We start from the raw sequence: 11,837 nt of genomic DNA on the forward strand, positions 1-11,837 counted from the left end.
CTGGTGGACGGCAGGGCGTTGGCACAGGGACCCCTCTCCTGCTTCTCATCCCAGGTGCCTGTTGCAGGCAGCGTCCGTGCCTGCTTTACTCAGCCAAGGTCACGGAGTGACAGCTTCAGGGCGGGCCCAGGCCACTGACTCTGGGGCTCTCCCCACCGCCCCGCTTGCGCCACCTGTTCGGGCAGGATCATATTTCCTCTAGGGCAGCATCAAGCCCCTGGTCCCGCAGGAAGTAAAAGGGTTTTCTCTTCTGAACTTTGGAGCCTAGTTTCTCCCGGAACCTGTTTTCTCATCTGTGAAATGAATGGAGTCGAGCAAGCTACCGTAATGGCTAGACGAGCTTCTTTTTCATATGAAATTGCTCTGGCCGGGCCCGGTGGCTCAGCCTGTCATCCCAGCACTTTGGGAGGCTGAGGTGAGAGGATTGCCTGAGCCCGCGCGGGTTCGAGACCCAGTCGGGCACTTGGCAAAAACCTCGTCTCTGCAATAAATAAATAAATAAAGATTAGCGGGACGTGGTAGGGCGCGGAAGGCTGAGGCGGAAAGATCGCCGGAGTCCAGCAGGTCGAGGCTGCGGTGGCTGGGAGCGTGCCACTGCACACCAGCCTGGGCGACAGAGTGAGACTCCGACTCCAAAAAAAAAAAAAAAAGAAAGAAATTGCTCGTGGGTCCTTAGGAGTTCCGAATCTTCAGCCCTAACCTGCTTTTTCTTGGGATTCCCAGATTAAGCCTGATCAAGATGACAACCTCCCAAAAGCATCGAGACTTCGTGGCAGAGCCCATGGGGGAAAAGCCAGTGGGGAGCCTGGCCGGGATTGGTGAAGTCCTGGGCAAGAAGCTGGAGGAAAGGGGCTTTGACAAGGTGGTGGCTGCATGTACCCCGGGAAGGCTGGTGGGGGGCGCGGTTGTGACATTTCCTGGCAGATTGGGAGTGAGGGAAAGTTCAGCATATCTTATTGGGGGTGGATGGACAGTGGCGTGTAATCTAAAGAGACTGCCAGAGCCTGGCCACGAGGTAGAGAGGAGGTGGGGGCAAAACCTACCCTGCCTCCCTTGGGTGCTTTGACTGCCACAAAAGTGGTCTTCTTGCTCTTAGCCCCACTGAGCACTTAGTAGCATGCTGTTTGTTTTGCAGGCCTACGTGGTCCTTGGCCAGTTTCTGGTGCTAAAGAAAGATGAAGATCTCTTCCGGGAATGGCTGAAGGACACATGTGGCGCCAATGCCAAGCAGTCGCGGGACTGCTTTGGATGTCTTCGAGAGTGGTGCGACGCCTTCTTGTGATGCTCTTTGGGGAACCCTTCAGCCCCAGCCCCAGCATTGAGTCTCCAGAGTTTGCAGCCGAGTAGGGACTCTTCCCCTGCCCTCTACAAAGGAAAAGATTGCTGTTGTTGTACTCACCTCCGACGTACTCCAGGGTCTTTTGGGAGTTTCTCCCCTAACCATTTCAACTTTTTTGGAATTTTCACTCTTGCATGCATCTCCCTTCCTTCTTCCCCTGCCAGTTTTCTGGTGAAAGTTGTGAGCTTTCCTGAGTGGATTCCTCGCCCCTTCCCTTACCTCCATCCTCACCTCCTGTCTGTTTGATACCATTTGGCTCCTTTTTTGGCAAGAATAGTCACTGTCCTCGTAAAGTTTTTTAGCTCAATAAAGTCAGTGGCCTTCATGACTGACCTTTGTACATTGAAAAGCATGTGAGCTGGGAGTTGCTTCTTCCTGGGGACTGACCACATCTCCTTCACTGCTTATCAGTGCAGACCGAAACTGGCAGCTTGCTTCCCACTCTCAGAGAGCAGCCACCCTCAGCATGTGGGCCTCAGGCAGGTGCCTTGGAGTGTCTCAGTCCTGAGGAATGTAGGAGAGAGTGTGGGTTGGTCTCTTCCTGGGAGCTAAATGGGTTGATCCATCTGTGGTGTTCCAGATGTTGGTCAGCAGCTGGGCTAGGCAACACCTGGTAGAAAGTCAGTGGGAGTCAGAGGTACCAGGAAGAGGGTTGACCGGATGTGGGTAAGAGTTCACCTGCCAATCATCACATCACCTGCTCTCCTGGCCTCTGGGAAGGGGTGGGAAGGGTGCTTGCTAGCTGTCCTTCTCTCTTAGGGAGGAAGAGTATGGGCATCACAGCTGAGGCGTGAGAGAGTTACTCTTCTCTTCAGTACATTTCAGTTCTGTTCTTTCCTGAAACTTCATATGAACCAGGCCTTAACCTCAGATTTTTGCAAACCTTTTTTTCTTTCCACTATATCAAACCATTGTTATATCTTTTACAGGTGAGGAAACTTAGGACTCAGAGAAGCTAAGTAATTTGCCTGTGGAATTGCTGCTGGGAAGTAGCAAGACTGGAACTCATGGTCCCTGGTTTTCTTGGCCATGTCACTCGGCCTCTCTGAGCCTCACTTTCCCCACTTGGAAAATGAGGTGGTTGTAGCAACCAGTTGAAATGCTAGCTGTGAGCCACCCATCCTTGTTTCACATTTATTCCTTAAGTAGAACATCATTAAGGAGCAACTTCTTACAGTATAAGCAAAAGAGAATTTTCTTTTTTAAGTTTTACCATTTGGTGAGGGGAGAGTGAGAGCTATTAAAATACAAAAGTTAGGATAATATGGGCTGGGTGCAGTGGCTGACACCTGTAATTCCAGCACTATGGGAGGCTGTGGCAGGAGGATCGCTTGAGGCCAGAAGTTCAAGATCAGCCTGGGCAACATAGCAAAACTTGTCTCTACAAAAAATTTAAAAATTACCCACGCATGATGGTGCACACCTGTAGTCCCAGCTACTCAGGAGGCTGAGGCAGGAGAATCTTTTTTTCTTTTTGGAGTTGGAGTCTCACTCTGTCGCCTGGGCTAGAGTGTGGTGGTACACTCACGGTCACCCCAGTGTTGACCTGCTGTGCTCTGGCAATCCTTACACCTCAGCCTTCCTAGTGGGAGAATCTAAGTCCAGTAGTTGGAGGCTGCAATGAGCTATGATTGCACCACTGTACTCCATCCTGGACACCCGAGCAAGATGCTGTCTTTAAAAAAAAAAATTGCCTTGCTAGACTGGTGTGACCATGTACTCTTTGAGCTGTGGCTGTCACCATGCTTCCTGGCTTTGGCCCCTTCCTCCACCTTGAGGAGGTGACTCTTCTCTCCCTTCTCTTTCTCTCTCAATTTACTTTTTTTTTTTGAGTTGGAGTCTCACTCTGTCGCCCAGGTTGGAGTGCAGTGGCCGCTCCCAGCCACCGCAGCCTCAACTCGCTGGGCTCCGGTGATCCTTCCGCCTTAGCCTTCCAAGTAGCTGGAACTACAGGCGTGCGCTACCACATCCGGCTAATTTTTTTGAATTATTGTAGAGATGAGGTCTTGCCAAGTTGCCCAGGTGGGTCTTGAACCCGCGGGTTCAGGCAGTCCACTCACCTCAGCCTCCCAAAGCGCTGGGATTACAGGCTGAGCCACCGAGCCGGGTTTCTAATTTACTTTTAAATTATATTTTTAATCTAAAAAAAATTGAGGATAACAGGAGCAGGTTTTCATGATGTCTTGAGAAAAGAGAGTTGACAAATTTCAATTAATATTAGAAACTTCTGTTCATCTAAAGATAGCATAAAGATTGTGAAGAGTTTGGCTCAGCGAGTCATAAAAAAAGTGAAGAGACAAACTCAGATGAGGAAAGGATATTTACAATGATACAATCAACAAAGGACCACATCCAGAGCACATACGAAGTGCAGGCAAGAAAAAGACCATAGAAAAGTAGGTAAAAGCCCTAAAAGGCAGTCATAAAAGAAGATACCCTGATAGCCAATAAGCACGTGGAAAACTGTTCTATAGCTAGTCATCAGAAATGTAAATGCCATTAACACCCACCCAATTGGCAAAAAGTTTTAAGTTGGACAATACCATGTATTGATGGCAAATGGAGCAACAAGAACTGATATCCAGTGGGTAGGAGTGTAAATTGGTATGAACGCTTTAGGAAAACAGTTGGGTGTTATTTAATAAAATGGACACACCCTGTGACCCAGCAGTTCCACTCTTAGGACTTCCTTAAAGAAACTCCCAAACACCTACACTAGGACATGTGAACGTTCCCAGCTGCATTGTTGACAGCAGCCCCCCACTGGGAACAACTCTAATGGCTGTCACTGCCAGAGATTAGTGATGATCCCCTCATGCCTTGGGTCAGCTATGTGCGACAGGTGAATCTCAGGATTGAGCCAAAGGAACAAAGCAAAATGGTGGGATTCCACTTACATAAGGTTTAGGGGTTCCTGGGGAGATGGTAAAATGAAATGAGACAGAAAAGGAAAGACATGAACATTGTAAGAAACTGAAGGAAAAAAGTCTATAGTGGTTGTCTCAGGGAGGAAGGCGTGAGGGTGGAAGGCTTAGGGGTGGAAGTGGCAGTTGTATTCTGACCTGTGGAACAGTAATGCAGGCATTGATGCTAAATGTTTATTAAGCTGGACATGTACTATGCCCTTCTCTATTATTAGCTACATCTCAGAATAATAGGATAAAAGGGAAACCGAGAATACTGGGAATGGAGCAGCTGTGTGATAAGTCAAACTGTTATTAGTAGGGATGAGGGTTCAGTGCAAGGCTGGGTCTGGGAAGTGTAAGTGGCCCACCCTGGAAGGGATACCCAGTAGCCACAGCAGGGTCCAGCTTGTACAACAGGCACTAGTCTGAAGCCCAGAAAGTACTAGTCTGAAGCTGAGACCGAGGCGGTAACAAGTCTCCCTGGAGTTTCAGACTGTCCTGTGTTTCTGATGCTTTCCTAGATGGGTCACTCCATCCGGGAATTGGTCACTCAGAGCCTTGACCCTCATGCTGTGATGCTGTCCCTCAGGCCTGGTGTGCTCAGGTGAGGGTGTGGCAGGGCTCTGGCCTCCCACGCCAGTCCTGATCCTGCCAGGTTGTTGCTGGCATGCTGTGAGTGACGGAAACTCCCTCCTCCTCCACGAAGCCCTTCCTGGCTCCTACCCGTGCTGGTTGCCTGATTTTTCCTCCCCGGTTCTAGCAGAGGGACCCTGGCGGAGCCCTGCTTTGTTTCCTCATCATTTGCCTTTCCCTGACTCGCCCACAGACTGTGTCTCAGAAGGGGCTGGAACCTACTTTCTCACCCTACCTTGGGGCTCAGGCAGTGCCTGTGACAGATTGGCCTGCCATAGACCCTTTATCTGGGCTCTGTGTTGCATCCTACACAAGTTCCCGGATCCCTTCTAGGGCATCGAGAATGTGCCATGTGACAGTGTGGCCTCTCAGATCCAGCCCCAATGCAGTGGCAGGACAAAGGGACCAAGGCCTGAAATGCTGGAGCAGAGAGGAGACCTGGGTGGCGACGGGAGGGAGTCAGGTCATCTAAGTGTCAGCCCACAGTGTCCAACAGGATGTGCCTGGCCACCCACTCAATGGGGGCATGGCTGGCCAGAAATCAGCAAATAACTCACCCAGTGCTCCTCCAACCTCAGCGCACCCAGCCAGGGCTTGAGCCCCTCAGCAGGTATTGTCATGAGTGCTCAGAGCCAGCCTAGAGCTTGGGGTGAACCCACATGCTCCGGGGTCCTAAGGGACTTCTGCTGCCCCTGGAAAGAAAGTAAAAGGAGGCCGCTTGGACCAACGCAGCCTGACACCTTCCCCACCTGGTTCAGTGGCAACCCAGATGGTGTGGAAGGTTCCCAGTAGGTGGTCGTGACTGCTGACCCCCTCCCAAGCGGCCCCTCTCTGCAGGGACCAGGCCTGTCTCTACTGTCACTCCTCGCCTTGATGGATGGCAGCCTTGATGGGCCAGCCAGGCTCTGTTCTGGGTCTTCTGTGGTCTGGAACGAGTGGCTCAGAGCTGCGGTGCCCTGTATCAGCCAGTGCAGGGTTGTGAGGGTTCAGCCCATGGATCCCTGACACTTGAGGGAACTCCAGAGGGGATCTTTAACCCCTGTGATCGCAGGTTTCCTTGCCATAAGGTCTCCTCCTCAGAATGTGGGGTGCCAGGGAAAGGGAAGCAGAACCCTGTGGGGAGGAGTCTCCTTGCCCAGCTGAAGGCTCAAGAAAGAAGATTCTGGGACAGTAGGAAGGCTGTGGAGGGCCTAACCCCAGGAGGAAGGAGACACCAGGGGCCTTCCCTGTCGTCAAGACCCGTCGGGCCAGTGGCAAGAGAGGGGTGCTGTGGGCAACCTGGGTGAGGGTGTCCGGGCCACAGCAAAACTGGAAGCTGCCCTGTGGCCAGAGGGGATGGCCAACCTCAAGCTTGTGCTTGGCCCAAGCCTCTTTCTAGAAGCCAGAGTGGTCCAGACAGGATGGAGTTCAGGCTCTGGAAAAGTCCCCGTAGGGGCATCCCACCCCCAGGGAGCAGCCCCCACCCCCAAACACACACATAGCAGACCTCATATCCCTGTAGAGCAGCAGCCCAGGACACAAACCAGAACACTGCTGGCATGAGGATGCCACTCCAGGCCCCACCACTGACGCTTTCCCTTTGACATCTCCTTTCCTCCTTGTAGAAAGAGGTAACAATCACTGCTTCTGCAGAGCTGTTAAGAGAACGGAAGAACACCTAGAATCCCTGGGGCAAGGCTTGGCACACAACAAGAGCCTGGTAATTGTTAATTTCCCTTCCCCTCTCTCTTTTCTCACCAAGATACCACTTCTAGCTGCGTTACCTTAGGCAAGTATACCGACCTCTGACTAATTTTTTCAATGTCTGATTAATTTTTTCAAGCACAAACCAAAGATAATGTACTTCCTCAGGGTGCCTGTAAGAAATAATCAGTTGGCCGGGCTCAGTGGCTCAGCCTGTAATCCCACGCCTTTGGGAGACTGAGGTGAGTGGATTGCCTGAGTCCACGGGTTCGAGACCCGCCTGGGCAGGCAAGACCTTATCTCTACAATAAATCAAAAAAATTAGCCGGGTGTGGTAGCGCGCACCTGTAGTTCCTGCTACTTGGAAGGCTGAGGCAGAAGGATTGCCAGAGCCCAGCAGGTTGAGGCTGCAGTGACCGGGAGTGGCCACTGCACTCCAGCCTGGGTGACAGAGTGAGACTCCAACTCAAAAAAAAAAGAAATAATCAGTGCGTAAAAGGTCCTTGGAAATTGTTAAGTTGTGGTGCAAAAGACTGGTATCAGTACAAAGCAGGGACGGCTGGGGTAACTGCCACTGAGCTGGGGACCCATTGGCCCTTGGTGAGTCAGTCAAAGACAGGCCTTGGCTAGTTTTCCAGGGAGCTTTTGGAGGTATGTGTGACTGAGCTCCAAGTGACAGGAAGGCAGAACTGGGGGCCCCTTGGGTCTGCCTCTCCACCTCCCCCTTGCCATCCTAGCCTCCTACCCGACCCACTCCCGGGCTTACTCAGCTCAGGGTCCCTGCTGGGACTTACCCTGCTCATCACATCATGCTCCGCCAGGCCAGCACTCCCACAAACTGGAGTCTGTCCCTTTAAGGCAGACACCTGAGCCAGCAACCAGCTTGTGATCCTTCCTTGGAATGGGGGAGGGGGTGGTGGTGGCAGAGTTTGTTTTTCACAGCTGGGCTGAAGGGGGTGAGGCAGCTGGCTCAAAGCTGGACTGGGCAGTGACCCACCTGGTCTAGGTCTCCATGTGAGAAATCACTTCCCCTGGGATTCTGAGGGGCCCAGAATGGGGAGTGGTGATATGCTGGATGCCTTCTTACAATATTCATCACAGAAATCGCTTCCACTTATGAAGCACCAACTGTTTGTCAGCTACTGCTGACTAGGACCTCTTCTAAGTCTTAGAGGCTCTCAGCACTGACAAGTGTCCCAAGAAAAGCAGCCCCTGGCCCCCAGCAACATGTGGTTTAAAGTACAAATTGCACTAAACTCCAAAACGCAGAGAGAGAATCCCCACAAAATCCAGACTTTCCTATGATGACTACCCCAGTGCCGTTTTTTACATATTAATTATTGGATTCTTTCAAAAAAGTCATGAGACCCCTGGTTTGCTGATACTGAACTCCTGGGCTCACTGTATCTCCAGAGGACCCAGGCTCGAGCCATCGATGTAAGAACAACACTAGGAGATAAGGATTGTTGCCTTCTTTCAGATGAGGACCGTGAGGATCAGGGAGACTGAGGGCCTTGCCCAAAGTCAGTCAGTAAGATGGCAGAGCTGGGAGGACAAGGACACCCCCTCCTCTGACTGGTTCTTATTTGGACTCAGTTTGGTTTAAGATTACTGAATTGACTTAGACTGCCAGGGCTCAAAACCAGTGTCACCACTTACTATGTACCAGCTGGGGTCCTTGGGCAAATCAACCCTTCTGTGTTTCCTCCTCTGTAAAGTGGAAACGTTAATAATCTCACTTTGAGCCGGGCTCAGCCTGTAATCCTGCGCCTTTGGGAGGCTGAGGTGAGTGGATTGCCTGAGCCCGAGGGTTTGAGACCCGCCTGGGCAGCGAGACTTCATCTCTACAATAAAAAAAAAAAAAAAAATCAGCCGGGCATGGTAGCGCATGCCTGTAGTTCCTGCTACTCGGAAGGCTGAGGCGGAAGGATCGCCGGAGCCCAGCAGGTCGAGGCTGCGGTGGCCAGGAGCGGCCACTGCACTCCAGTCCGGGCGACAGAGTGAGACTCTAACTCAAAAAAAAAAAAAAAAAAAAAATCTCACTTTGGGTGGCTCAAGCCTGTAATCCCAGCACTTTGGGAGACTGAGGTGAGAGGACTGCCTGAGCCCACGGGTTGGAGACCAGCGTGGGCAACTAGGTGAGAGCTCATCTCTACAATAAATAAAGAAAAATTAGCCGGGGATGGTAGTGCACGCTTATAGTGCCGGCTACTTGGAAGCCTGAGGCAGAAGAATCACTGGAGCCCAGCAAGTCGATGCTGGGGTGGCCGTGAGTGTACCACTGCACTCCAGCCTGGGAGATGAAGTGAGAGTCCGACTCAAAAATAAAAAAAAATCCCACCTTGTGCTGTTTGTGAGTTAAACAGGCTGAGCGGTAGGGGCTCCCCCTTACCTGTTGTTTATACAGCATCCTCTGACCTACATCCGTTCGCAATCCTTCCAATATCCATTTTACAGACTGGGAAACTGAGGCAGTGGGCGGTTAAGTGACTTCCCAAATGTGCACAGCTAAAAAACGGTAGCAACAGTGAGAGCTCGCTAATAGCTGCTCTTGGGGTTCACACCAGACAGCACTCCCGTGGACCGTCCCTAGAGTGGCATTTGTTGCTGGGGACCATCGCCATCCTCCCCCGGCCCCCTCGTGTCCCGGAGGGCAGGGCAGCCTCGTGGCATGTGGAGGTCCCCGGCCCCCGCGCCGCCCCCTCGGCCCCCCAGGGGATCTCCCGGGCCTCTCGGGACTGGCGGGGGCGACTTCTGGGCCACCTCGAGCCCCGCCCCAGCTCGGCGGGGGCGCCTCGAGGGCGGGGGGCGGGGCTTCGGAGCCTGTAAAAGCGGCGCGGGCCACGGGCTGGGCACAGACGGCCATGGCGCGTCCGACCCCCTTGCTGACTCTGGGCTTGGCCCTGGTCGCGCTCTGCCTTCTGGCGCTGGCCCGCGACGCCCGGGCCCGGCCGCCGGAGCACAAGGTCGGAGAGATCCAGAACCTGTCGCTCGATGACCCGCAGGTGAAGAAGGCGGCGCAGGCGGCCGTGGCCAGCTACAACATGGGCAGCAACAGCCTCTACTACTTCCGAGACACGCACGTCATCTCGGCGCACAGACAGGTGCGGCGGGCCACGGACGCGGGCCGGGGCGGACCAGGGCGGGGCGGGTGAGGTCAGAGAGACGCTGCGGGCCCAGGCAAAGGGGGAGCCAGAAGGGCAGTAGTGATGCTACTTTCATAGAGTAGCAGACAGCGGGGCAGCGGGGGGAGTCTCACTATGTGGCCCAGGCTGGTCTTGAACTCCTGGCCTCACGTGATCCTCCCACTTAGACCTCCCAAAGCGTGGGTATGATAGGTGTGGGCCACCACACCAGGCTCATACAGTGTTTTAAAGATCGAATTAGTGGCTGGGCTCGGTGGCTCAGCCTGTCATCCCAGCACTTTGGGAGGCGGAGGTGAGTGGATCGCCTGAGCCCAGGTTCGAGGCAACTTGGCGAAACCTCATCTCTACAATAAATCAAAAATTAGCCGGGCGTGGTAGTGTGTGCCTGTAACTCCGGCTACTTGAAAGGCTGAGGTGGAAGGATCACCAGAGCCCAGCAAGTAGAGGCTGGGGTGGCCGTGAATGTGCCACTGCACTCCAGCCTGGGTGATGACATGAGACTCCAACTCGAAAAAACAAAAAATCAAATTAGTGCACAAAATCCACGATGGACAAACTATCTAAATGTCAAAGATAGGACGCAACCCTGTATTGGACAACCCACTTGGTGGGTTGCCTTGCCTCTACCAGTCCCTGCCCTGATGGGGTGGATTGAGGAGGATTGGGGAAGGGAGGAGGCAGATGGGGACGGTGAGAGTTCCGGTGGCGTGTCTACCCAGCTTCGGGAATATGTGCACAGATGAGTCTTGGCCTCTTACACAGTCCAAGCCTCTCCCCCTGGGCTCTTCACCAGAACTCCTCTCCCAGCCCTGTGCCAGGTCTGAATTCCCACCCAGGCCAGAGTGCTGAGCATGCCCGGGGGGCAATGGGAGAATGCGGAGGGGGTCAAGGGGCTGTCTCCCGGGAAGCTTTGACCTGCCCCTGCCCTCCTTCTCCAGCTGGTGGCTGGCATCAAGTACTATTTGACGGTGGACATGGGGAGCACAGACTGCCGCAAGAACAGGGTTGCTGGAGACGTCGACCTCACCACCTGCCCCTTGGCCGCAGGATCGCAGCAGGAGGTAACAGCCTGGCACCCCCAGCCCCAACCTTCTGCACCTCAGGCTCTCAGGTGGTCCAGCCTGAACTAGTCTGGCTGGCCAGGCAGTTGTCTGACTGAACCTGTCCAGCCTTCCTGGTGACTCAGCTTCCCGCGAGGTTGGGATGCAAGAAGGAAGCTGGGGCTTCCCAGGGAGAGGGGTGTTGGGCTACCAAGATCTGGGATCTGGCCACGGCCATCTGACTAGATACCCCTTGGGCCAGTGGCTGCCCCTGTATCGCCCCGGAGCAGTGTGACAGGCAGAAGGCTGGCTGGCCGCTGGGGGGAGGCAGGCCAGGACTGTATTCACCCCTCCTTCCACCTCGTGCTCTCTCCACAGAACCTGCGTTGTGACTTTGAGATACTAGTGGTTCCCTGGGAGAATTCCACTCAGCTTCTAAAGCACAACTGTGTGCAGATGTGATGAGCCCCTGAAGGTGGGGCCATTGAGATTGGGACCACGGTGGAGGGCACTTCAGGTCCATGGGCCACATCTGTCGCAATAAACCACCAGCACTGCTTCTTGCATTGGCTTCTTCCGAGAGCTTCTCTCTCCCCCCCCGCCTGTCCCCGCTCCTGTCCTGGCAGTTCCCGGCACCCCATCCCAAGCTGAGAGGCCACCCATACTACCCCCAGCTGGGCTACTGCTGTCCCACTCTAGACAGTGTAGGGTTCAGGGACCAGCCCCCAAATCTGGAGTCCCACAAACATCCCAGCATCACAGGCATAGAGGAGCAAACTTCCAGAGCCTCCAAACACAGCCAGAGACCCTCAATATTCTCAGAGGTAAGGGGTGGGGGACAAAGTCACAAAAGATGGATGACTCCCCAAGACAGGGACAGGGACGGTGTCTGGGGGTGCTCTGCTCCCTCTCAGCACCCAGGAGCAGCTCAGGGGTGGCACGCGATGACTTCAGCCAGGCAGGCCCCAAGATCTGAGCTCTCAGCCCTTCACATTCTTTTTTTTAATTTGAGTTGGACTCTCACTCTGTTGCCCAGACTGGAGTGCAGTGGCCATTCCTGGCCACCGCAGCCTCGACCTGCTGGGCTCTG

The 11,837-nt window shown here is 53.7% G+C and overlaps 2 protein-coding genes across 3 annotated transcripts in view; both read left to right on the top strand.

Moving 5' to 3' along the window:
* Positions 1-1,668, top strand: part of BANF1 (barrier to autointegration factor 1) — a 2,319-nt gene extending 651 nt beyond the window's left edge. The window contains exons 1-3 of one of the 2 annotated variants that reach the window (XM_021713930.1): positions 279-415; positions 724-865; positions 1,136-1,668. In XM_021713930.1, coding sequence (XP_021569605.1) covers positions 740-865; positions 1,136-1,282 — 273 coding nt within the window. In that variant the 5' untranslated portion in view covers positions 279-415; positions 724-739 and the 3' untranslated portion in view covers positions 1,283-1,668. Of the gene's footprint in view, positions 1-278; positions 416-723; positions 866-1,135 lie in introns of those variants that run through there. The other variant, XM_008061017.2, reaches the window with a different exon arrangement.
* Positions 1,669-9,412: 7,744 nt separating this feature from the next.
* On the top strand, positions 9,413-11,313 carry CST6 (cystatin E/M). The gene is made up of 3 exons (XM_008061020.1): positions 9,413-9,665; positions 10,646-10,768; positions 11,126-11,313. Exons 1-3 carry the CDS (start codon positions 9,426-9,428, stop codon positions 11,207-11,209), a joined length of 447 nt encoding a protein of 148 aa, XP_008059211.1. The 5' UTR covers positions 9,413-9,425; the 3' UTR covers positions 11,210-11,313.
* Positions 11,314-11,837: the final 524 nt, after the last annotated feature.

This window comes from Carlito syrichta, unplaced genomic scaffold (genome assembly GCF_000164805.1).
Source record: "Carlito syrichta isolate Samal-C Ts95f unplaced genomic scaffold, Tarsius_syrichta-2.0.1 Scaffold304878, whole genome shotgun sequence".
In the NCBI taxonomy this organism is placed as follows: domain Eukaryota; kingdom Metazoa; phylum Chordata; class Mammalia; order Primates; family Tarsiidae; genus Carlito; species Carlito syrichta.